At 34.9% G+C, this 27,535-nt stretch overlaps 1 protein-coding gene across 7 annotated transcripts in view; it reads left to right on the top strand.

The window, feature by feature from the left end:
- Positions 1-27,535, top strand: part of CEP350 (centrosomal protein 350) — a 136,941-nt gene that overhangs the window by 70,874 nt on the left and 38,532 nt on the right. For all 7 annotated transcript variants that reach the window (XR_003794335.1, XM_029227710.1, XM_029227707.1 and 4 more), the window contains 3 exons: positions 2,914-3,060; positions 4,638-4,795; positions 12,738-12,937. Coding sequence is in view for 6 of the 7 variants with exons in the window: in XM_029227710.1 (XP_029083543.1) it covers positions 2,914-3,060; positions 4,638-4,795; positions 12,738-12,937 (505 nt within the window). In the remaining variant the exon portion in view is untranslated. The remainder of the gene's footprint in view (positions 1-2,913; positions 3,061-4,637; positions 4,796-12,737; positions 12,938-27,535) is intronic.

The raw sequence follows: 27,535 nt of genomic DNA, 5'->3' as shown, positions 1-27,535 counted from the left end.
GTTGTAGCATGCATGTGGGATCTAGTTCCCTGACCAGAGATTGAATCCGGGCCAGCTGCATTGGGAGCGCGGAGTCATACCCACTGAACCACCAGGGAAATCCCACCATTAACCATTTTAAAGTGAGCAGTTTACTTGTACAACCTTATGGCTTATTCTTAAGAGAGATGCAAACACTTTCCCCTTAGAACCCCTTGAAAAAAATCTTTTCTTTCTTCTAAGCTTGGATTGGGTGAAATTATACATTAATTGGTTTAGAAACTCAGGCCTAAGCTAGTAGCAGTTTTCAAAAGGTGTTCTGTAGAGCTCTGGGGATTCCTGAGACCCTTTCACGGGTCAGGGAGATCAAAACTATTTTCATAAGGATAGTGAGATGTGAATTTGCCCTTTTTATGTGTTGACGTTTGCACTAAATGGTGCAAAAACAATGGTGGTAAAACTGCTGATGCCTTAGCACAGATCAGGGCAGGGGCACGAAACTGCTAGTAGTCATTATATCTTCCACTGCCACATACTTGCAGCGAAAAAAATCTAGTTCTACTAAAGAATGTCCTGATTAAGTAGTAAAAATTATTAATTTTATTGTGTTGACCTCTGAGTACTTGTTGTTTTCATATTCTCCGTGACAGGAATGGGAAGCCCACAATTAAGCACTTTTCCTAGATACCAGAGGAAGGTGATTAACTCATGGGAAAGCATTTGTATAGTTTGAATTGCAAGCTGAGCTAGCCAGATATTTTTCATGGAATACCATTTTTACTTGAAAGAGTTATTCAGAGACAAACTATGTTTGTTCAGATTAGGGTATTTGACAGTCATTTTCTCAGAAATGAACAAAGTGTGCTTGTCACTTCAAAGAAGGCAATTGACAGTGTTTGTTGCCAATGATAAGGTTCAAACTTTCAAGCAAATGTCAGAATTTTGAAAAATTTCTGTCTACCACCTAATACTAAAGAAGTTTTTTCGAGATCACAGTGATATTAATAAATGTGATTTGGGGGGATTGCATAATGAAATATGTGAACATTTGGAAGATCTGCATAACTGAGTGAACTAAACATTTTCCAAATGAGCAATGCGTGTTATTTAAAAAAAATCAAGCCACGGAGGTGGGGAGGGATAAATTAGTAGTATGGGATTGACAGATACAAACTACTATACATAAAATAGATAAGCAACAAAGATTTACTGTATAGCATAGGGAACTATATTCAATATCTTGTAATAACCTGTAATGGAAAATAAGCTGAAAAAAAATTAGTGTATAACTGAATCACTTTGCTGTACACCTGAGACTAACACAGTATTATAAATCAACTATGCTTCAATTAAAAAAAAAAACAAACCCAAACCAAAAAAAAAAAAACCAAGCCAGACAGTAAAGAGGTGTGCAAACATCTACATACTATTTTCACTAATTTTGTTTGTTTTGAAAAATATAGTTATTTTCTTCAAAATGTGAATAAATGCCATTGTACACTCATGAGAGAATGAGAGTGAAAAGGCAAATAATGTCTTGTCTTAGTATTATGAAGATAGTTTGACCCTGAGAGTCTTCAGAAGAAGCAGTGTCAGGGTCTTTGGACCATACTTCGAGAACTGGTGCTTGAGAGGAATTCATACACGTGCCCAAGTAGACAAAAAGTATAAGGCTATTGATTATAGTATTGTTTGTAATAGTAGACAACAACCTTATCTAACCATAGAGGTAATAGATACATGAAATCTGTATACTTCCAGTGTAAATTTATGCAGCATTTAGGGGCAAATCAACATGGAGACATATAAAAGCAATGTTTAGTAAATAAAGCAAGATTGAAAAAATATATGTATGATATAACTTATAAAATATTTTAAAACATACAAACCAAACAGTATATATTTTTTTGCAGGTAAGTACAAATATTTGTAGAAGAATTTTAAAAGGATGTATACCATGGAAGGATATATACCATGATAGTGGTTACCTCTAGGGAGTTGGAGCAGGGAATTGTAGACTGGTGTTATCTGTAATCTTTTATTTCTTTATGAAATTAAAGACTAAGAGAAAATATGACAGTATTAACAACTGTTAATTTGGGATTTTGGAATTAGATGTTTATTGTGCACTTTTCTGCATTTTCAGATAGTTTAAAAGATCTCTTTTTAAAATTTAAATAAATTGTAACAAGTTATTAATATCTTTATTACGCTTACTTTATTGACAAGAAAACAGATTACAACAAATTTATGAAAAAAATGGACAGTCTGTTAAATTTTATTATTAACAGTGAAGTGTATCACTTTTTGCCCACTATTAGCAAAAGAAAACAGTAATATTCTGTGTGGAGAGAGTTTGGTGCAATGTAGTCTTAAATGTTTCTGGTGGCATTTTATGTGGAGAAAATTCTTTTCTGAAAGCAATTTTAGAAACTATTCTAAGGGCCATAAAATCATTCATTCTCTTTGACTTGTTTGTCCTACTTTTTGGAATCTCTCCTAAAGAACTAATCCATAGTATGAAACAATTTATAGGCATTAAAGCACTATTCGGAATGGAGTTTAGTAATAGAATAATGGTTACATTAATTAGTTTACTTGATATGCAGTTATTAAACAAATAAATGTAAAGACTAAATGGCACTATGGAAAAATATAAAGGGGTATGTTAAGTTTTAAAAAGGGATATGAAATTATCAGTCTGTTGTAATTATAATTGAATTAAGGAATCATGTTAAATTATTTTAGAGTGATGGAGTTATGTGACTTTTTTTATTCCTCCACTGCCTAAAAATTTTTCAGTATTATTTTTATCTTGAAATGCTATATGTATTTATTTTTGATGTATGTGATGATTGGATTTTCTTTTTAAAATATTATTTTGGACTTGTCTCCTCCAAATTTCAATCCCTCTCCTAACTCTTTAAACTTTAGGCAGAAATTAAACGTCTTCAGGAAGCCAATAAGGCAGCTCGGAAGGAAAGACAGCTGATTCTTAAACAGCAGGAGGAGATAGAAAGGATCCGACAGACCACCATAAAACTTCAGGAGAAGTTGAAGTCTGCAGGGGAGAATAAATTGGTAAATGACATGAAATTATTATTAATTTGTTTTCTGCCTCATGTTGCTTGCTAATACCTAACTCTACCTCATCTTCTAATATGGTGGGTGTGTTCATTCTAGCACTGTGATACAGTAATGCACCAGGATAAAGTTCTATGTATGTGCCTTTATGTAAAGTGAGTCTTTTTTTTACTCTCATGGGATATTCAAGTTTTGAAAGGGACATGTACTTCATATATTAGTTTAAAAATGTTTTCCATTTATAAATTCAGTTGGGACAGAGAGCCTTGTTTTTGCTTATCAATCCAAATATCAATATCAATATATATTCCTCAGAATTAATGGGAGGAATTAATTATTTTTGCTCTTTACATAAAACTTTTGTCAGCTCTCTGATGCCTAATATAATGATACAAGGTTCAAAGGAGATATTCAGACAAAAACAAAATTTGGACCTATTCTGAAATACTGTAAAGTGTCAATATAGTGTTGGAAAACTCAGCCTATATAGCAATACAGTTAAATAAATCTCTTAATATTCACTGCTTTGATTTTTTAAATACACTTTAAATTTTGAAACAGTCTCAGATTTATAGAAAATTTCAAACACAGTACAAAGGGCTTTGATTTTCTCAGTCGAGAGTTACGTTACCAACAAATTAATATTGACACATTAGTTTTCATTATCTCTTTAATCCCTTTCAGTCTGGAAAAGTTCTTGACTCTCATGACCTTCACACTTTGGAAGATTACATGCCAGATATTTTGTAGAATGGTCCTCAAGTTGGGTTTGTCTGATCTTTCCTCATAATTAGATTCAGGTTGTGCATCTTTGGCAGGAATATCACGGAAGTGATGCTGTGTTGTTCTCTGCATTCAATCAGGTGGCACCTGATTTTGATTTATCTCATTACTGATGATGTTAACTCGAACACTTGATTAAGGTGGCATCTACCATACTTCACTGTATAGTTACTCTCTTTCTCTTTGTAATTAATAAGTGCATTGCATGAAGGTATTTTGAAGCTACATACATTGCTGTTCTTCGTCAAAGTTAAATTTATCCTTTTATTTATATCAGTATGGACTCACGGATTTGTGTTTTACTCAGCATTATAATCTGTTACTATCATCATTTGTTTTGATGCTCACTTTTTCTCAAATTGGGCCATTAGGAGCCTCTTCAAGCAGGTTTCTGTGTCCTTTTGACATGTACCCATCAGTCTTTGAGCACTTTCATGTTTTCTGGAACAAGATGTTTCAGGGTCGTCTTTTACTTTCCCTGCCTCAGCCTTGGAATCAGCTGTTTCTCCAAAGAGGATAGTTATTTAGAAATCAAGATCTGGTGCTAAGCATGCTCACTGCTATTCAGGTTTTGTTGCTCCTAAGCAACAAATCTAGGGACTATATAAGTACATGTATATACATTTTACTTGTGTGATATAATTTTGTCCTTTAAGTAATACCTTAATTTCAGCTATTTTACAAATACTGTTTTGAAGATAAATTAATTTTGAAATGACAGTGTTTAAATCAGTTTGAGATCTTAAATTCCAGTATAATTATAATACTTTACTACCCGCTATTGTTTGCAGGACTCTCATAGTGATGATGATACAAAGGATAATAAGGCAACCAGTCCTGCTCCAACTGACTTGGAGACCCGCAGTCCTTCCCCCATTTCAATCTCCAGCAGTGAAACTAGCAGCATTATGCAGAAACTGAAGAAAATGAGAAGCCGCATGGATGAAAAGTAATTCATTTAAAAAAAATATCTCCTATTTACACTGAAAGTAGTAGCAACAAATAATATTTTTAATGTATTTCATTAGATTAGATTGATAGAACATAATATTTTATGGATTCAGTTGCATTTTAGCAGAGTTATTAAGTCATCCTAGAAGTCAGTTAACTGTAGACCTTATTTATAAAACAAATTTTCTTGATCTTAAATAGAGACAGGTTTCTTATTTTAAAAACCAAAGTAGTATTTGCACATATACCCATGACAACGTTTTCTCCTTTCTTTTATTAAAAGTTATGAGTAAGTGTGAAATTTTTACCTTTTCTGAAATCTGAGGACATGTCCACTGACTTGAGGGAGCAATTTAATGGTATATCTTGAGATCTCATCCTGTGACTCTGACAACTGTGAGGCTTACTCAAGTAGAAGAGTGAAATTTTAAACTTGTGAGTGGGTCTGAATTGCTCAATTAAAACCAGAAAGTCTGAAATTCTCCTGGGATGTTGAATGATTTGGCAGTCTGCCATTCTTCTAAAACATTTCTAAGCATTATTTTTTGAAGACTTTTTTAAAGAAAGCTACTCTTACTTAGATATAGGTCAATTATGTGTCAGCTTTGACCGTACCAAGTGACATTTACATGAGAGCTTACTCCTTTGCGTGTACATTTGATTAAATACGCTTATAAAGTAGCTGCTTGTGGACTATTTTCTGCCTTTTTTAAATATAGAAGAGAGGTCCATTAAAATTTTTGTTGACTGCTCTTTTATTTTAAGTTAGCAATTTGAACCACAGATTAAACTTAAGTTGTATCTTGATATCCTTTGGCAGTATACTGCCCATCACCAAATTTAATAATACTCTATGTTTATATGTGACATCAACCTATGATTTAGTTATTTTCTGAACAGTTAAGAAGTTGTAAGTCAAACCTTTTTATAGGTACAGTGTTGTACACTGGCACTTCATTGCTTAATTGAAATTGCACTTCAGTAACTTAAAATTGGCCTTTGATAACTTAAAAATACCTAAATTGATTATGAAGATAAGTTTAAATAATAAATAGAAAATTTTAAAATAAAAAATATAAGGGGGTGAAAACTGAATAGTTACAAATGTGTAAGTGTACCTTTTGTATGAGTTCCATGGGATAGACCAATTAAGACTATTCAAATAGGAATTCTTTTTTACTTCCTGATAAAAATTTCCAGTAGCCTGTGTGGGACATACTGGATTGCTCCAGGGATCTTTGAATTCAGAATAATCTATCTCATAAATTTTTATAACTGATTTGGCATTTTATATCTGCCTCTAAATGCCTTTGGATCATAAATGTTGGAGGAAGGACAGCTTCAAGGGAAATTTCTTCATCGATTCCTTGCTTGTCTATACCAGTAAAATCTTCATTGCTGGTCTCTATGAATAATATTCTAATAATTTTAATCACATCCATGGAAGGAACTGCTAATCCTATTCTGTTTGTGAGATTAGTCAGTTTATACGGTGTTTATTTGAGATTTGGTTAAAACTTTAAAAACCCTAAATAACAAGTTAAAGGTTGAATTTATTGACTTTGTTCTAAGTTTTGTTATTTATTTTCTCAGAGCCCAAAATACTAAAGACCTAGAATTTTTTTTATCATTGCTCTACCTTCCTTTGTCAACTACTGCAGTAAACTTTTGAGAAAAGGCCTTGAAGCATTCAGTGACTTACTGATTTGTTGTTTGAAGCAATGCAGTTGTGTTTGTGGTAGGGCTGGGGTAAGGACAGTAGTTGCAGAGAAATTAGTTTTAATGTTTGGAAGATGATGCTGAAATTTGAGGATGAAGTGGAGTATTTTCCAAAATTAGCAGTGCATTAAAAACGGAGATTACTGTTAATTTTTTTTGATCTCCAGAACAAAGCACAGTTGGTCCTTGAGCAGCGTGGGGGTTGTGTTAGCAATGCTGCCCTTCCGCATAGATGAAAATCTGCCTAAAACTTGCGTAGTTGCCTTTCCATAATCGTATTTCCTCTATGTATGTGGTTCTTCTGTATCTGTAGTTCTATATCTGCGAATTCGGCCAACCACAGATCATGCAGTACTGCAGTATTTGCTACTGAAAAATATGCACATGTAAGTGGACCTATGCATTTCAAACCCACTCACTGTTCAGGGATCCACTGTAATGTGAAAACTAATTTTTGAATACCATTCAGGTTACCAAAGCTTCAGAGTTACTTCTCTTTCAACAATGTTGGAATGTCAGCTCAATAGAGTGAGTTAATTTTGTAGTCATTTGCTACAGTAGATAACTAATAAAATTATTTGAGCCTTTGCTACTAGGCACTATTATTTGTTTTGTAGATTAGAAAAGGCCATCTTCTAAGAGATTACTATTTTACTAATATAAAACACTTGTCAGAAAATAATCACCCTTCTCAATAAGTTTAGCTAACTTTGGGAGGACCTTTTTCATATATATTACTGCTTATTGTTAACTCTCTAAACTTTGATTCTGTGATAAATATTTTTCTGAAGTGGTCAAACTATTCTTGGCTCCAGTGAAAGATTTCCTTCTTTAATGTTTCACTGAGACAACAATGCCTTTGTTAAAGTTTGTATTTCTAATCTATGGCTTTTCTCTTTTTTAAAATAAATAAATTTATTTATTTATTTTTGGCTGAGTTGGGTCTTTGTTGCTGTGCACGGGCTTTCTCTAGTTGTGACCAGCGGGAGCTACTCTTCCTTGCAGTGCACGGGCTTCTCGTTGCAGAGGCTTCTCTTGTTGCGGCGGACAGGCTCTAGGTGTGTGGGCTTCAGTAGTTGTGTCTCGCGGGCTCTAGAGCGCAGGCTCAGAAGTTGTGGCACACGGGCTTAGTTGCTCCGCGGCATGTGGGATCTTCCCGGACCAGGGCTCCAACCCGTGTCCCCTGCATTGGCAGGCAGATCCTTAACCACTGCGCCACCAGGGAAGCCCCTCTATGGCTATTCTTGACCTGTGTACTGAGTTGACGTTTTAGAAATAATTTCCATTTCTATAGTTAAGAGCAAAAGAAATTTAAACTATGAAAGAGGTTAGTAATAATGAAAATATGTTTGCAAAAGCCACAGACTGACTAGCCCTCAGTTTTTTGATAATTATTGGTAAATGAAATCTGAGTTTTGTTTACTACTGTGAGGGGCATTATTTACAGTATAAAGCTGTGAAACATATTCAGGGGAAAAAAACATACAGTTGACTCTTCCTGTTAATTTGCCAATTCTGTTTTAGGAAAATTATTTACTGAGGAAATGAAACACTGAAGGAATGGTGTTTATCTTCTTCTTTAAGTGTTAAAATAAGATACAGTGCGTTTTTTTCTTTCATTTGTTAATAGCAACTTGTTCTTCTGTATTATTTATTAATTATATACTTATTCCCTCAGCAATTATTTTTTGGGAAATGTGTGAATATAGTAGGTTCTGAGGGATAAGAAGATGAATCAAACATAAACCCTGCCCTTGAAAAGCTTATAGTATAGGTGGAAAAAAGAAGAAATATCAGGTTCCTTTAGTGAAGTATATAAAAATCTATTGCTAAGGAAGCTCAGAAAAGGAAGAAATTTTTACTGAAAAGAGTATATATATCAAGGAAATTTTCTTGTTGAGTGTTCAGTTAAATACTTTGCATTTGCAAGTGAAGGCTTTTGCTATTCCATTAAAGAAGACATTTTTATTAAAATTTTAAACAATGTATTAAATATCATTGCCTTAAATTAGAAATATAGTTTTCTTAGAGAAGGTTCTAGACTAAGTGTAGTGGATGAATAAATCCTGATAGTCTGATAGTGTGCTTTTTTTTTTCTTCCTAGATTAGGGATGATGTACCTGTATTATTTAATTTATTTAAGTATATGCAGATTATTAAACAATTTAATAGATTTTGCTGTAGGAAAAATAGACTGTATTTTCTTTTAGGTCAGTACTATCCATATGCTCATTTATCTTCCTTTTTGAATATCATTAAAAATGCTTAAGTACTTAAAAGAATTGATCCATTTTATAATTAAAGCACTAGTTTTCATTTTTACTTGTGACAGTATAGAGTTAAAGAATTGTTTAGATCCAGAAAGAATTTTAAAATAATTTAAGGTATTAAGTTTTTATTTTGTTTAACATCTTTCATAATCAAATGATTTTAGAACTGGAAGTTCTATTTAAAATTTAGATCATAATTTTGCTTAAAAAGTGTGAGGAAGTACTTAAATGAAGAAGGAATCATAAAATGTTGGAACTAGTCGGTCCTTAGGGAGGTCATCTAGTATAGTCCCTTGGTTCTACAGGAAGAAATTGAGGCCTGCAGATATTAAGTGCCTTGTCCCAGGTCAGGTAGCATAATGGCAGAGCTAGAAGAACTAGAACCCTACTCTCTGGACTTCAGCCAGCTAAAGTGAAAACTGAGTCAGCACATCTGCTTCCAACCTTGTAGTTTTTTTAAATAACTGCATTGATGACTTAAAGGTATCTCAGTAGAAACTGACCCTTCGAAATAGTATTTGTTGAAACTGGCAAGGTGCTCAGTGCCTGATTACTACGGTTGAATAGCTGCATAGCTAAAGTTTAGAGTGTAAAATTTTGACTTCAAAAGTATATTACTTACTTTTGAATTTCTAAAGCTTAAACATTATAGGAACATAATTATTTCCATACTAGATTAAATCTATCATATGTCTCATCCTAGTCCAGTGTTCTGTACTTGTCAGAGGCCTTGTTGGGGAATGCCTTGATAATAGCCATAAAGTGTATTAGTAGCATTTTCTATTAATAATCATTTATGTTTCCATCATTCACAAATTTTGTTTATTTCTTACTTGTGCAGCATCTTGAAGGATTGTTAACTCTAGTGTGAAGTGCTACTGCTTCTTTTATCTCAATTTTATACAACTTTTAAGAGACACTTGAATTCTAGAATGTATGTATATTAAATAAGGAACGTGTGTTTCTGGGATGAAGTTCCAACTTTAAGTTAAACTTTTCTTACACTATCTCTTAAACCATTTTCTTTTTTTTTTTTTTTAGCCATTTCTCTTGTTGTTCATTTCTAACCTAGAGCTTTTGAATATGCTTAATCTTTGTAAATGAAAAGTAAATAATTAGTATTTGTTCTAATAGAGAAAATTATTATCCTCTATATTGGGTTGGACAAAAAAATTTAATATGTATTTTTTTACAGTTTATTTCACATCTTCCAATGTTCTACTTTTTGTACTAGGTCATGCATGCATTTAGCAGTTATATACTTGAGAGGGTGGGTGATATTTGAATGTTATGAATAGATTTTTTTGGACCTTTTCCAAGTACATTTGTTTTTGCATAATTGGCATCAAAATAAGTTTATTATACATTCATAAAGAATGGCAAGGAAGATTGAAGTGTCTTATTGAAACTTGGCAAAATTGCACAAAAACTTCAGTGCAGAAAATCAAGGCAATCCAGATATGATAAGAGAGAGAGAGAGAGAGAGAGGGAGGGAGGGAGAGAGGGAAAGAAAGAGATAGAGCGAGTATGTAACTGAACAGAGGGAAGGTGAAATATTAAGTTGTATGTGGAGAAACAGATGCTGAAATCATCTGTTATCTAAAGATATACATGTAGTCAAGATTCTACATACTTTTTAAAATTCAAATGAATGACTGGATTCATACCTAGATTTTCTCACTTCTTTGACTTACTGGTATTATTCCTTGCCCTTCCAAGGCAATAAATGTTGCCTTGATCTACAGGTTATTGTTGTGTGCATGTGAACAGGAGCATGCTCTGTCAAAGAGAATTAACCTTTCCAAACCTTTTATTAGACTTATTTATCCTTTCATATAGACAATGGTCTATTTACTATTAAAAAAAGAGAGAAACAATTGGTTTTTTTCCTACTTTTATAAGTCTAACATATGGAATTTCTTCTTACTTTTAACCTTATGATTGATTGAATTGTCCACAGCATGATTTTTTTTTTTTTTTTTTTTTTTTTACTACTGGTAGTATTTATTGGAACTAGCTTAGTTTATTCTTAATTATGCATCCTGGTTTTTTATAGAATGGGTATTGTATTTCAGTATTATTATTTAAGTGGGCCTTTGTTAAATATAAAGCAAGATACCTCCAGTAGGTCCTGTTGACAGTAAGTTTTATGTTGTAGATGTGAACAAGGTATTTTTACTATAAATTGACTTTTTAAACTATATAACTATATTCAAGCTTAGATTATAATGGTAAGGTTAAGTAAGGCAAATGTACTGCTTTTTAAATTTAAATTCAAGCTTAAAATACATGACAAGGTACAGATATAAAAACTACTCGTTCAGAATTACATATGTATATACAATTGCTGATATGCTAGGTTCATGCCCATAATTGTTGTACTCTGTGTTAAAGCTTATGAGAAAACTTATTTAGCTTCACACTCTACTTCTCATTACTTTACTCACAAACAAATAAATTTACCTGAAAGTATACGTGATGGTTAAGCAGGAGCTGAGAAGAAAGGCACGTATATTCAGAAATCTTTGGTAAGATCTATAAAAGTATATGTTTTATATGTCACACAAAGTATAACACTTGCTTTAACTGAGTAGCTTATAATGTTATTCAGGAAGCATATTAAAAAGTTCTGCACTCAGCTCTTATGATTTCCCTTTTTCATTCTTTCTGCCTCTTGATCTCTTGGTTTTAAAATCTTCCTCCTTATTTTGTAGACACTGCTCTCCTGTTCACTACTTCTTCTCTGTCTTTACGTCTCATCACTGGGCCTCTCTCAGTGTCTGTTTTCCCAACCTTCATCCCAAATTCCAGCTGTATATCTACAACCAGTTGGTCAGGTAACTTTGCACCTTTTTCAGTGCACTCTTTGATAGAGCATGCTCTATTCTTTTTGTTTGTTTTTATTGCTTTTTTTTCTTTCTTTTTTTTTTCTAACAGCCTAGGGGCCTCTTGTCAAATGTCCCATAGATTTTACCTTTTTGTTTCCACATTAATTTGACATGCTGATTGTTTAAGAAGTGGAGTGATAGTTCTTGTGCTTTTTATTGTTTGTTGGATATGTGAATGTATTTTTGTTGATTAGCTACCACTACAGATCTAACACTTAAATATGAGCAGCCCACCTTTCATTTAGCTGTGGCGTCTACATTTGAGGAGAGCAAATAGTAGCTTTTTAACTACTCAAATAACTTCCTAAATCAGTTATGTCCCCTAACCCTTTGGAGCTAAGATATACTAGGCTATTTAATTCCAGAGATTGGGTTAAATTGAGAAGTTTGAGGCATTTGGTGCATCCTTTTACTCAAGTAAATAAATAGTCATGTTTTATGCATAAGGCATCTGACTGTGATTCTCAGTGTTCTCTCCATGAAAAACAGATAGACTGTCACCTGACATTGCATTTCCCAGGTAATGGGAACCAAACTTACTATACCTGAAGCAAAACCAGACTGAATTTGAATATAAAAATCAAAAAGGGACATGAACAGGTTTTTTTGTTTGCTTGCTTGTTTGGGATTTTGGGGGTTGTTTTTTTTGTTGTTGTTTTGGTCTTCGTTGTTTTGAGTTTGTGTGTTTTCTGGTCTTAGCCTTCAGAATAAATTCCTTGTATCTTCTGTTATGAAAAAGAATCACCTATGAAGAATGAATACATTAAGTACTATCAGTCATGGTTAACCAAATATTCTGAAGATTTTTTTTTCCTGAAATTACCCCACAGTTTTTCCTTTGCTAAATTTCCAAATAATTAATTACAAGTAAAATAAATAAATTCTCCTACTTGCTGAATGCGATCACTTACCAAAGCTCCTATTATCTCAAACTTTTTTCAGAGGAATACTATGAATGTCCTGTTTTATACAACTTTTTGATAACGTAATGAGTAATAAAGCTCTCAAAGTGATTTCTGCCTATAGATTTGTTCTCTCACTGTTTTTCATGGTGTAACCGTAGGTTTCTGACAAAGCGAGAGCAAAAACTAATGCAACGGCGCCAACATGCGGAGGAGCTACTAGAGTGGAAGAGACGTTTAGATGCAGAGGAAGCAGAAATTCGTCAAATGGAAAAACAAGCTTTGGCTGCCTGGGACAAAGAATTGATAAAACCTAAAACTCCTAAGAAAGAACTGGAGGACCAGAGAGCAGAACAGAAAGGTAATAAAGACTAACTATTCAGACTACATACTAAAAGCCTAATGTAACTGAAAGATTTACTTATTTTTAAAAATGGTGAATGATTATGGGTGAAGAAGGTGATACAACTATGAATGCTACAGATATTGAAAAGATAGGAGAATACTGTGAATACCTTTATGCTAATATACTTGAAAACTTAGAAGAAATGGGTAAATTCTATGATATGGAAATGGGTTGTTCTAGGACCACGTGGGGTTTAACACCTACTAAAAATTGATAATGTGGTGAATTACTTAAACAGATTAAAGGAGAAAAATTACATGATATCTCAATGGATTCAGAAAAATTACTTGATAAAATCCAAAAAAGCCTTTGGAATAAAACAAATAAATCTCAGATCAAATTAGCAATAGAAGGGGACTTTCTTTACCCAGTATAGGATATCTATTAATGAAAACAAAAAACCAAACGTGCAGCAGACTTCATACTTAATAATAAAACATAGAAAGTTTTCCCCAGTTATAAAACATAGAAAGTTTTCCCTTTGAATTTGGAAATCAGACAAAAAGATGCTTATTTTCACTTACGGAGTGAAAGGGAGAAGCAAAACTCATTATCTTATTGAGAAGAGCAGATGAGAAGGCTATGCACATAGAAAATCCAGCATTTACATGTCAGTTATTAGAATTAGTGAGTTTAGCAAGGTTGTGGATATAAAATCCATAAACAAAACTCAATTGCATGTCTGTAGATAAGCAGAAATTGGTTAGAAAAATCTAATTATTAAAAGATGCCATTTATAAATTTAACAATAAGTATTGAAGATCTTTACTGAGAAAAATTTATAATTTTATTAGGAGACCAAATTTTTTATTAGGAGACTAATTTTATTAGAGAAGACCAAAATAAATAGAACTTTACCATATTCACAGATAGCTTCAGTGTCATAAAGATGTTAATTCTCTCTGAACTTATTGGTAGGTTCAAGACAATTTAAATCAGAAACCTGGCAAGATTTCTTTGTAGGGTTTGACAAGCTCATTTTAAAATTTATATGAGGGCTTCCCTGGTGGTACAGTGGTTAAGAATCCGCCTGCCAGTGTAAGGAACATGGGTTCGAGCCCTGGTCCGGGAAGATCCCACATGCCTGCAGCAGCTAAGCCCATGAGCCACAACTCCTGAAGCCCATGCACCGCAACCAAGAGTAGCACCCACTCACTGCAACTAGAGAAAGCCCGTGCGCAGAAACGCAGACTCAATACAGCCAAAAGTAAATAAGTAAATTTATTAAAATAAATAAAAATAAAATAAAATTTATATGAAAGAGCAAAGGACCAAAAAGCAGAGACATTCCTAAAGAAGAACCACAAAATGCAGGAACTTACCAGTTTCAACACCTCTAAGAGTATAATAATTAAGACAATATGATATTTGTTATCAGAGACAAATAGATTATGAAACAAATAGCTCAAAAAAGACCTGTGCATATATGGAAAGTTGACTTCTGACACAGGTTACTTAGGAGACTAGTGAATAAAGGAGGGACTCTCCAATAAATTTTGTGTGAGGTAAAAATAAAGTTGGGTCCCTACGTGACAGTATAAAAAGATCGATCTCAAGGAGGGAGAAAGGTGTAAATGTGAAATTTAAACTATAAAACTTTTAGAGACAATATAAGAGAATATCTTTATGACATCAGGGGGAGGGAAAGATTTCTTTAACGTTATGCAAGACAAAAATCATAAAAGGAAAGATTGATAAATTTCACTTTAATAAATTAAGAATTTCTGTTCATTAATACATATAAAGAAAGTAAAACAAAATAAGATATTTGCAATACATATGACTGACAAAGGAATAGTATAAGAATATGTAAGCAACTGCTATGAATCAATAATAAAATGACAACCACATTAAAAAAAACAGGCAAAAGAGCAGATGGTTCACAAATAAGAAACTCCAGTCAGTTAAACATATGAAAAAGTGTTCAACTTCATTAGTAATCAGAGCATAAACACCATAAAGACATACCATTGCATGCCTCTGTTCATTTCCTAGGGCTGCCATAACAAATTACCACAAATTTGGTGGCTTAAAACTTTTTTTTATTCTCTCGCTTCCGGAGGCCAGAAGTACAAAATCAAGGCTTTGGCAGGACTGTGTGCTCCCTGTGAAGGGTCAAGAAGACAGTTCTTTCCTTCCTTCTTCCAGCTTCTGGTGGTATGCTATAGGCATTCCTCGTGTCTGCTTAACTAAGTCTCACACAGTCTTCTCTTACATGTCTGTCCTTCTCTTTTGTCTCACAAGGAAACCTGTCATTGAATTTAGGGCCTACCCAGATAATCCAGGATGATCTCATCATGAGATCCTTAACTTAATTACATCCGCAGTCCTTTTTTCCAAATAAGATTATATTCACAGGTTTTGGGGGTTGAGACATGGACACATCTTTTGGGGCGCCATCATTCACCCCATTTAAAAAAATCCATCAAACCTGTTGGTATGTAGGTGGAACAAAGAACTGCTGGTGTGAGTGTTAATTGTTAAACCTAGTTTGAAAAACAGGTTGAAAGGCGAGGCATTAAAAATAATCAATAAAATGATAAAAATAATAAAGCCAGGTACACATGTCCTACAGTTCAGCAATTCCATTGCCAAGTATAAATCCTAGAGCAATGGTTCTTAAAGTATGGTCCATGGTCTCTGAGATCCTTTCAGAAGGTCTGAATAATACTGACATATTGTTTGCCTTTTTCACTGTGTCAGCATTACACTGGTAGTATAAAAATAATGGTGGGTAAAATTGCTGATGCCTTAATATGAATCAAGGCAGTGGCACCAAATCATATAATAGTCATTGAATTCTTCACCACCCTGTACTCACCATAAAAACATGCCATTCTTACATTTTATGTAATTTTAATTTAAATATTTAGATAATTTAAATATTAATTTATTGAATCTCAATTTTGAGTACATATCTTTTTAATATTCTATGTGACGAATAGGAAATATTCATAAAGCACTTGTGTTTGCCAAAGCATGATGGTTATCCTGAAGAAAAGCACTTACTACAGTTGTTTGGTTTGCAAGCTGAACTAGCAATTTTTTCATGTAGTACCATTTTTACTTAAATGACTAACAAAATATGGTTATTCAGACTTGAGTATTTGCAAACAATGTTTCAGAAACAAATGAAGCAACTCTGACTCTTTAAGAAAAACAACTGATAGTATTTATTGTCGGTAATAAAATGTAAACTTTCAAGTGAAGATTTAAGGCTTTTAGAAATGCTGTTTCCCCTACTGTGAGCTTGACAGCTTTCCAATACTTTAAAGACTTTCCTGGTATGAGTAATGATATCAAAGTCATCTTTTCATATTGTGTGATAAAATGTGCCAATATTTGAAAAGATCTTCCTAACTCAGTGAATCAGTATTTTCCAAATAACCCGTGATGATTAGAAAATCAAGTATGGATAAAAGATCCATTTAAAGTGCAAGATAGGGGTGGAGGGAGACACAAGAGGGAGGAGATATGGGGAGATATATATATATATATATATATATATATATATATATATATATATATATAATCTTGTTATAAAGCAGAAACTAACACACCATTGTAAAGCAATTATACTCCAATAAAGATGTTAAAAAAAATAAATAAATTGCAAGACAGGCCAATGGATTTTAATGGAACAGATTATGAAAAGTTCACAGATATGGTTTCAGATTCCACATTACAGCTTAACATTTAAGAAACTACCAATTGTCCACTTTTGGTGTGGCATTAAAAAAGGATATCCACAATTACCTGTAAATACTGTTAAAATACTCTTCCCTTTTCTAATTATGTATCATTTGTGTGAGGCCAGATTTTCTGCATATACTTCGGCCAAATCAACATATAGCCACAGATTGCATACAGAAACAGATATGAGAATCTGTCTTCTGTTAAGCTAGCCATTAAAGTTTTTAATTTAATGTAAAATAGTTTCTCCTTTCAACTAAACATTTTTTAAAAATGTAGCTATTTTGAATTTTAGAAAATGTCGTTTGTAACATAGGTTTTTTACTGTTATTTTTAAATAAATTAATAAATATTTTTATTTTTTCCATTTTAATTTCTATTGTAAATATTGATAGATATAACTGTATCTATAACCATATAAACTAAAGCTTTTGGGGGTCTTCAGTACTTTTTCAGAGTGTAAAGTGTTCACTGAGGCCAAAATGTTTGAGGACTGCTGTCTTACAGCAATGTTTTTCGAGTTGTGGGTTGTCCCATTTGCGATGTATGAAATCCATTTAGTGGATTGCAGTCAGCATTGTTTAAAGTTGAAATATCATTATGTCACACATAGGTTAAATATATTATGATTAAGGTAAAAAATCTGAAAGCCACTGCTGTAGAGAACTTTTTTTTTTTTTTTTTTGGTACGCGGGTCTCTCACTGTTGTGGCCTCTCCCGTTGCGGAGCACAGGCTCCGGAAGCGCAGGCTCAGCGGCCATGGCTCACGGGCCCAGCCGCTCTGCGGCATGTGGGATCCTCCCGGACTGGGGCACGAACCCGTGTCCCCTGCATCAGCAGGCGGACTCCCAACCACTGTGCCACCAGGGAAGCCCTGCTGTAGAGAACTTTTACATAGATAGATATATAGATAGATAATAGATTGATATAAATATATGTATCTGTACTTATATATATATAAGTATATATATATAGAGAGATATACATATAGATATGTATACATATTTATACTAGGAGATACATATGACATTGTTCATAGTAGCAGTATTTGAAATAGCAGGGAAAAAAGGAAACCACCCACATCAGTAGGAGAATGGATAAATAAATTGTGGTATATTTACATATTATATCATGCTCAGTAAAGAAGAAAAAATTACAGCTAAACAAATCAACATACAAGAATCTTAAAACAAATCACAGAGGACTGCAAGCAGTTTGATTTCTTTTATAGAAAATTCAAAGCAAACAAAACTAAGTGATATATTATTTAGCTATACATACCAAGTGGTACATAAAGAAAACCAATGATGGAATAAATATAGTTCATCTGTAGTGTTCCTTTTTTCTTCAGTTTATTCAGCAGAGGCTGACTTCTGTGTCAACTTCCACATCCTCATTCTGTAGCGTCCAATTCTGCTGCAGACTACTCCTTCTTGAAAGGAAATTTAACAGGACTGAGAAAAGAGATTCAGTGTCTCAGGTGTCATCATGGGCTGTAACAGAAGTAGAAAACATTTCTGACTATGCCTGGAAGGCAAATTAAGACTAGTTGTTGTTCAAGCCTCCATTTGTCAGGAACTGTTGGCCTGTGTAATCATAGAAAGTGTTACTGGGTAAATGTGATAAAACAAAGGCAATTTTAATCTCATCAAATATAGTTTAGGAATAGTGTATTTAATGAGCTAAAATGACATAAATAAAAGAAAAATTAAGAAAAAGAAGAAAATACATTATAATGAAATGACAGTGTACCCCTCAGGGCACATTGTTGCAATAGCTGAAGCTAACTAAGATCAAGCAGAAAAGTAACTTACTAAAGGCTGTGTATTTTGTGGCTCATAGAATTTTTGAGATGACTGGAGAGCCAGCTCCACACCGAGCTTCTAGGAGCAGTGCTAAAACCACACCACAAACTGGCCTGCTGAGAAAACTGCTCTAGCAGCTACTCAGCAGAGCCCTGAAGGAAACTGCTGTTTTGGTGTTCCCTCTTTGCCTGGCAAAGAATAAAGCCACCCTTTTCTTTTTCCTCCAAAAAAAAAAAGAAAACTGCTATTTTGTATCATTTCCCCACTCATGCCACTTCTGCACCAGAGACTCAATTTTGCAACCACTGAGAAATCCACTGTCACTACCAAAAGCCACCTAAATTAGAGTCCACATGGAGCCGCCTTCTTCAGGATACTCAATTTTAAAATGAAGTCTTCTACAGGGACATCAGATTGGAGACACCAGATTTCAATGCCTAAGTTCCAATGCCCAGCAAGGAAGGCTGGAAATTTCATTTTCTGGGTTCTGTCTTGGGTGACAAGAACTCATGTGGCAGGAAATTTATCAAATATCAGTGAGGGATTAAAAATAAGCTTGGGCTCCAAGAAACATGACATGTCCATTGTTAAGGAGTTTATTTAAGCCATATACCTTTCTTTCATAAAGCATTATAAAATATTGTTCAGGAAAGAACTCCGAGACTTTTTTCCAAAGCCTGATTTTTTTCAATGGCTACTAAACGCTTGAAATTTGTCTAGTAGAACTAAGAAACTGTAGAAACTAAGAAAAGTAGAAACTAAGAACTAAGAAACTAAGAAACTAAGAAAATTAAATTTATTTAATTTTAATATTTAAGTAGCAACATGAGGCTGATGGCTACCATATTGGACAACACCTGCAGATTATACATTTTAAAAAGTTTTGGTGTTTCTTCCATTTTGTTTTATGTCACATTATATAGGGTATATTTTAAAAGAAGTGCTGAAGATTGACTGCTGTAGTCCATATTTTTTAAAAAGCGTACAAATGTTGCTAGACTCCTACTGACATGTAACTCTGTCTTCAGAAGTCAGGGATACAGTGAAATATTACCTCACATCTCTTAGGATGGCTGTTATCAAAAAAGACAGAAGAAAAAAATGTTGATGAGGATTTGGAGAAATTGGAACCCTTGTGCAGTGCTGGTGGGAATGTAAAATAGTTGTAACTGCTATGGAAATAGTAAAGCAGTGCCTCAAAAAATTAAGAATAGAATTACTATATGATTTAGAATTTCCACTTCTGGATATATACCAAAAAGAATTGAAAACAAGTTCTCAAAGAGATATTTGTACACCCATGTTTATAGCAGTATTATTCACAATAGCCTAAAGATGAAAACCCAAGTTTCTAGGAACAGATGAATGGATAAACAAAACGTGGTATATACATACAGTAGAATATTATTTAGCCTTAAAAAGGAAGGAAATTCTGAAACATGTACTAACATGGATGAACCTTGAAGACATGTTAAGTGAAGTAAGCCAATCATAAAAGGGCAAATATTGTATGATTCCACTTATATGAGGTACCTGAGTACAAATTCATGGAGACAGAAAGTAGAATGGTTGATGCTGGGGTTAAGGAGAGAAGAGAATGGGGAGTTATTATTTAATGAGTACAGAGTTTCAGTTTGGGAAGGTGAAAAAGTTCTGGAGATGGACGGAAGTGATGGTCACACAACCACAACAGTGTGAATGTACTTAATGCCACTGAACTGTATACTTAAAAGTGATCCAGGGACTTCCCTGGGGGCACAGTGGTTAAGAATCCACCTGCCAGTACGGGGACATGAGTTTGATCCCTGGTTGTGGAAGATCCCACATGCCGTGGGGCAACTAAGCCCATGTGCCACAACTACTGAGCCTGTGCTCTAGAGCCCACGCACCGCAACTACTGAAGGCTGCGCGCACACTAGGGCCTGCGTGCCGCAACTACTGAACCCACATGCTGCAACTACTGAAGCCTGTGCATCTAGAGCCCGTGCTCTGCAACAAGAGAAACGACCACAATGAGAAGCCCATGTGTCGCAAGTAGAGAAAGCCTGTGCACAGCAATGAAGATTCAACGCAGCCCCCCGCAAAAAAACAAAAAAACAAAAAAAAGGGGATCCAGATGGTCAATTTTATGTATATGTATTTTACCACAATTTTTTTTTTTTTTTTTTTTTTGGCTGCGTGGCTTGTGAGGATCTTAGTTCCCCAACCAGGTATTGAACCTGGACCCACAGCAGTTAAAGCACCAAGTCCTAACCATTGGACCACCAGGGAAATCCCTTTTTTTTTTTTTTTAACCACAATTTTAAAAGAATAAATTTTTTAAAAGTCAGGAAGTATAGGAAGAGGTCTGGAAAGACACACACCAATCATACCTGACTGCCAGTGGTTTACTTTGAGGTGTGGAAATTGGACAGCTGAAAGTGGTTGGAGAGGATCATGTGAAATAATCACTTTACGTCCTTCTATACTATTTGAAGTTTTGTTTTGTTGGGTTTTTTCAACTACATTCATGTACTACTATTATAATTTCAAAAATAAGGTCAAGGGCCAAAAATGAAGATTTCCAAAATGAATTCTTCCACAAAGACATCAGATTGGAGAAGCTTCTGCAGTGGTTCTCTCTCAGGAGGTGGTGGTACATTCATTTTCTTCTTTATACAACTTTTATACTGTCTGAACTTTTAAAATCAGTGTATGTTACTTATTGAATAAAAATGAAATATGTTAAGGGGTATAAAGCAGGAATGTAGAGGATTCTTCTCTTCCCTACTACCTAAAATCATTTTTTAAGCCATTTAAAATTTTACCCACATTCTATCTTGGAGTAGATGAATATCCTTGAGGATTTTAAAAATTCCTTCCTTGTTTATTCAACCATTCTGATTATACTACTCATTCACAATGTAAAAATGTATCACTTTTTTAATAGATCTTTATTGGAGTATAATTGCTTCACAATACTGTGTTAGTTTCTGTTGCACAACAAAGCAAATCAGCCATATGCATACACATGTCCCTTCCCTCTTGAGCCTCCCTACCCCCTTCCCTATCCCACCCCCTAGGTCATTACAAAGCACCAAGCTGATCTCCCTGTGCTATGCGGCTGCTTCCTACCAGCCAACTATTTTACATTCAGTAGTGTATGTATGTCAATGCTACTTTCACTTTGCCCCAGTTTCACCCTCCCACCCCATGTCCTCAAGTCCATTTTCTACCTCTGCCTCTTTATTCCTGCCCTGCAGCTAGGTTCATTAGTTCCTTGTTTTGTTTTGTTTTTAGATTCCATATATATGCGTTAGCATACGGTATTTGTTTTTCTCTTTCTGACTTACTTCATTCTGTATGACAGACTCTAGGTCCATCCACCTCACTGCAAATAACTCAATTTCATTTCTTTTTATGGCTGAGTAATATTCCATTGTATATATGTGCCACATCTTCTTTATCCATTCATCTGTCGATGGACCTTTAGGTTGGTTCCATGTCCTGGCTATTGTAAATAGTGCTGCAGTGAACATTGTGGTACATGTCTCTTTTTTAATTATGGTTTTCTCAGGGTATATGCCCAGTGGTAGGATTGCTGGGTCGTGTGGTAGTTCTATTTGTAGTTTTTTAAGGAACCTCCGTACTGTTTTCCATAGTGGTTGTATCAATTTACATTCCCACCAACAGTGCAGGAGGGTTCCCTTTTCACCACACCCTTTCCAACATTTATTGTTTCTAGATTTTTTGATGATGGCCATTCTAACTGGTGTGAGGTGATACCTCATTGTAGTTTTGATTTGCATTTCTCTAATAATTAGTGATGTTGAGCATCTTTTCATGTGCCTCTTGGCCATCTGTATGTCTTCCTTGGTGAGATGTCTATTTAGGTCTTCTGCCCTTTTATTTTTAGAAATGAACGTTTCATTAATTTTCAGACTTTTTAAAATATAAATTTATTTATTTATTTATTCATTTTTAACTGTGTTGGGTCTTCGTTTCTGCACGAGGGCTTTCTCTAGTTGTGGCGAGCGGGGGCCACTCTTCATCACAGTGCGTGGGCCTCTCACTATCGCGGCCTCTCTTGTTGCGGAGCACAGGCTCCAGACGCACAGGCTCAGTAGTTGTGGCTCACGGGCCCAGTTGCTCCGCGGCATGTGGGATCTTCCCAGACCAGGGCTCGAACCCGTGTCCCCTGCATTGGCAGGCAGATTCTCAACCACTGCACCACCAGGGAGGCCCGTTCTGCCCATTTTTTAACTGGATTGTTTGTTTTTTTGATATTGAGCTCCATGAGCTGTTTGTATATTTTGGAGATTAATCCTTTGTTGTTTCATTTGCAAAATTTTCTCCCATTCTGAGGGTTGTCTTTTTGTCTTGTTTATGGTTTCCTTTGCTGTGCAAAAGCTTTTAAGTTTAAGTGCCATTTGTTTATTTTTTTTATTTCCGTTACTCTAGGAGGTGGGTCAAAAAAGATCTTGTTGTGGTTTATGTCAAAGAGTGTTTTTCCTATGTTTTTCTTGAAGAGTTTTATAGTGTCTGGTATTACATTTAAGTCTTTAATCCATTTGGAGTTTATTTTTGTGCATGGTGTTAGGTAGTGTTTTCATTTCATTCTTTTACCTGTAACTGTCCAGTTCTCCCAGCACCACTTATTGAAGAGACTGTCTTTTCTCCATTGTATGTTCTTGCCTCCTTTGTCGTAAATTAGGTGCCCATATGTGTGTGGGTTTATCTCTGGGCATTCTATCCTGTACGATTGTTTATTTCTGTTTTTGTGCCAGTACCGTACTGTCTTGATTACTGTAGCTTTGTGGTATTAGTTTGAAGTTGGGGAGCCTTATGCCTCCAGCTCCATTTTTCTTTCTCAAGATTGCTTTGGCTATTCAGAGTCTTTTGTATTTCCATGCGAATTGTAAAATTTTTTTGTTCTAATTCTGTGAAGAATGCCATTGGTAGTTTGATAGAGATTGCACTGCATCTGTAGATTGCTTTGGGTAGTATAGTCATTTTCACATTATTGATTCTTCCAATACAAGAACATGGTATATTTCTCCATCTGTTTATGTCATCTTTGATTTCTTTCATCAGTGTTTTATAGTTTTCTGAGTACAGGTCTTTTGCCTCCTTAGGCCGGTTTATTCCTAGGTATTTTGCTCTTTTTGTTGCAGTGGCAAATGGGAGTGTTTCCTTAATTTCTCTTTCTGATTTTTCGTTGTTGGTGATAAGAATGCCAGATATTTCCGTGCATTAATTTTGTGTCCTACAACCTTATCAAATTCATTGATTAGTTCTAGTAGTTTTCTGGTGGCATCTGTAGGATTTTCTACGTATAGTATTATGTCATCGTCTAACAGTGACAGTTTTACTTCTTCTTTTCCAATTTGTATTCCTTTTATTTCTTTTTCTTCTCTGATTGCTCTGGGTAGGACTTCCAAAACTATGTTGAATAAGAGGGGCGAGCGTGGTCATCCTTGTCTTGTTCCTGATCTTAGTGGAAATGCTTTCAGTTTTTCACCATTGAGTATGATGTTTGCTGTGGGTTTGTCATATATGGCCTTTATTATGTTGAGGTAGGTTCCTTCTATGCCCATTTTCTGGTGAGTTTTTATCATAAATGAGTGTTGAATTTTGTCACAAGCTTTTTCTGCGTCTATTGAGATGATCATATGGTTTTTATTCCTTAATTTGGTAACGTGGTGTATCACATTGATTGATTTGTGTATATTGAAGAATCCTTGCATCCCTGGGATAAATCCCACTTGATCATGGTGTATGATCCTTTTAATGTGCTGTTGGATTCTGTTTGCTAGTATTTTGTTCAGGATTTTTGCATCTATGTTCATCAGTGATATTGAATTTTCTTTTCTTGTGATATCTTTTTCTGGTTTTGGTATCAGGGTGGTTGTGGCTTCGTAGAATGAATTTGGGAGTGTTTCTCCCTCTGCAATTTTTTGGAAGAGTTTGAGAAGGATCAGTGTTAGCTGTTCTCTAAATGTTTGATAGAATTCGCCTGTGAAGCCATCTGGTCCTGGACTTTTGTTTGCTGGAAGACTTTTAATTATGGTTTCAATTTCATTACTTGTGATAGGTCTGTTTATATTTTCTAATTCTTCCTGGTTCAGTCTAGGAAAATTGTACCTTTCCAAGAATTTGTCCATTTCTTCATGGTTCTCCATTTCATTGGCATATAGTTGTTTGGAGTAGTCTCTTATAATCCTTTGTATTTCTGCAGTGTCAGTTGTGATTTCTCCTTTTTCATTTCTAATTTTATTGATTTACATCCTCTCCCTTTTTTTCTTGATGAGGCTAGCTAAGGGTTTATCAGTTTTGTTTATCTTCTTAAAGAACCAACTTTTAGTTTTATTGATCTTTGCTCTTGTTTTCTTCGTTTGTGTTTCATTTATTTCTGCTCTGATCTTTATGAATCTCTTTCTTTCTACTGACTTTGGGTTTTCTTTATTTTTCTTTCTCTAGTTGTTTTAAGTGTAGGGTTAGATTGTTTATTTGAGATATTTGTTTCTTGAGGTGAGATTGTATTGCTATAAACTTCCCTCTTAGGACTGCTTTTGCTGTGTCCCGTAGGTTTTGGGTCGTCATGTTTTCATTGTCATTTGTTTCTATGTATTTTTTAATTTCTTCTTTGATTTCTTCAGTGATCTCTTGGTTATTTAGTAGCACACTATTTAGCCTCCATGTATTTGTGTTTTTTACAGTATTTTTCCTGTAATTGATTTCCAATCTCATAGCATTGCGGTCAGAAAAGATGCTTGATATGATTTCAGTTTTCTTAAATTTTCCGAGGCTTGATTTGTGACCCAAGATGTGATCTATCCTGGAGAATGTTCCATGTGCACTTGAGAAGAAAGTGTATTCTGCCACTTCGGGGTGGAATGTTCTATAAATATCAGTTAGATCTATCTGGTCTGTTGTGTCATTTAAAGCGTGTGTTTCCTTATCTATTTTCTATTTGGATGATCTGTCCATTGGTGTAAGCAGGGTGTTAAAGTCCCCTACTATTATTGTGTTACTGTCAATTTCTCCTTTCATGGTTGTTAGCATTTGCCTTATTTATTGAGCTGCTCCTATGTTGGGTACATAAACATTTATAATTATTATATCTTCTTCTTGGATTGATACTTTGATCATGATGTAGTGTCTCTCCGTATCTCTTGTAGCAGTCTTTATTTTAAAGTCTACTTTATCTCATACAAGTATTGCTACTCCAGCTTTCTTTTGATTTCCATTTGCATGGAATATCTTTTTCCATCCCTTCACTTTCAGTCTGTATGTGTCCCTAGGTCTGAAGTGGGTCTCTTGTAGACAGCATATATATGGCTCTTATTGTTTTGTATCCATTCAGCCAGTCTGTATCTTTTAGTTGGGGCATTTAATCCATTTACATTCCAGGTTATTATCGATATGTTTGTTCCTATTACCATTTTCGTCATTGTTTTGGGTTTGCTTTTGTGGTTCTTTTTCTTCTCTTGTGTTTCCCACTTAGAGAGGTTTCTTTAGCATTTGTTGTAAAGCTGGTTTGGTGGTGCTGAATTCTCTTAGCTTTTGCTTGTCTGAAAAGCTTTTGATTTTTCCATCGAATCTGAATGAGATCCTTGCTGGGTAGAGTAATCTTGGTTGTAGGTTTTTCTTTCATCACTTTAAGTATGTCCTGCCACTCCCTTCTGGCCTGTAGAGTTTCTGCTGAAAAATCAGCTGATAACCTTATGGGGTTTCCTTTGTATGTTATTTTTTGTTTTTCCCTCACTGCTTTTAATATTTTTTCTTTGAATTTAATTTTTGTTAGTTTGATTAATATGTGTCTTGGTGTGTTTTTCCTAGGGTTTACCCTGAATGGTACTCTCTGTGCTTCCTGGACTTGAGTGACTATTTCCTTTCCCATGTTAGGGAAGTTTTCAACTATAATCTCTTCAAATATTTTCTCAGACTCTTCCTTTTTCTCTTCTTCTTCTGGGAACCCTATAATTCGAACGTTGGTACGTTTAGTGTTGTCCCAGAGGTCTCTGAGATTGTCTTCAATTCTTTTCATTCTTTTTTCTTTATTCTGCTCCCTGGCAGTTACTTCCACCATTTTGTCTTCCAGCTCACTTATTCATTCTTCTGCCTCAGTTATTCTGTTACTGATTCCTTCTAGTGTATTTTTCATTTCAGTTATTGTGTTGTTCACCTCTGTTTGTTCTTTAGCTCTTCTAGACCTTTGTTAAACATTTCTTGTATTTTCTCAATCCGTGCCTCCATTCTGTTTCTGAGATTCTGGATCATCTTTACTGTCGTTACTCTGAATTCTTTCTTAGGTAGATTGCCTATTTCCTCTTCATTTATTTGGTTTTGTAGGTTTTTACCTTTCTCCTTCATCTGTGACATATTTTCTTCCCATCTCCTTTTTTTTTTATTTTTATTTTAATGGGTGGGATTGTGTTCCTGTCTTAATGGTTGTTTGGCCTGAGGCTTCCAACACTGGAGTTTGTAGGCTGTTGGGTAGAGCTGGGTCTTGGTGCTGAGATGAGGAGCTCTGTGAGACCTCACTCCGATGAATATTCCCTAGGGTCTGAGGTTCTCTGTTAGTTCAATGGTTCAGACTCAAATCTCCCACCGCAAGAGCTTAGGCCCAACCCTGGGCTCATGAACCAAGATCCCACAAGCCGCCTGGGGCAGCAAAAAAAAAAAAAAAAGAACAGTAACAAAGTAAAAAATAAAGTTAGACTAGGAAACTAACAGATATGTTAGGAAGAATATAAAAATAAAAATATAGATGAATCAACACCTGGAAGGTATATCAGTACCACAATAGTAAAAAAGAGGAGAGAAAAGAAAAGAGGGTGGAGTGGGGGGGAGGAAGGCCTTGGCTGTGGAGGGCGGGGCCTAAGCAAAGGCAAGGTTTGGGTGGTGGGCGGGGCCAATGCTCAGGACCCACAGGGCTGGAAAAGGCCCTGGGGGCTGTGGCGGTTGGGGCTTAGGCTCAAGGAACAGAAGGGACCCAGGTGTGCCCCCCTCCCCTGGTCTCAGAGGGCAGGGTACCTCACTGGGAGCGCAGCAGGCTTCCTGGGCTCAAGTG

The sequence above is a fragment of the Monodon monoceros genome, unplaced genomic scaffold (genome assembly GCF_005190385.1).
Source record: "Monodon monoceros isolate NGI ecotype Baffin Bay Population unplaced genomic scaffold, NGI_Narwhal_1 Super_Scaffold_18, whole genome shotgun sequence".
Taxonomy (NCBI): Eukaryota; Metazoa; Chordata; class Mammalia; order Artiodactyla; family Monodontidae; genus Monodon; species Monodon monoceros.
Note: the sequence above shows the minus strand (reverse complement) of the source record. Positions and strands in the feature narration are given on the sequence as shown.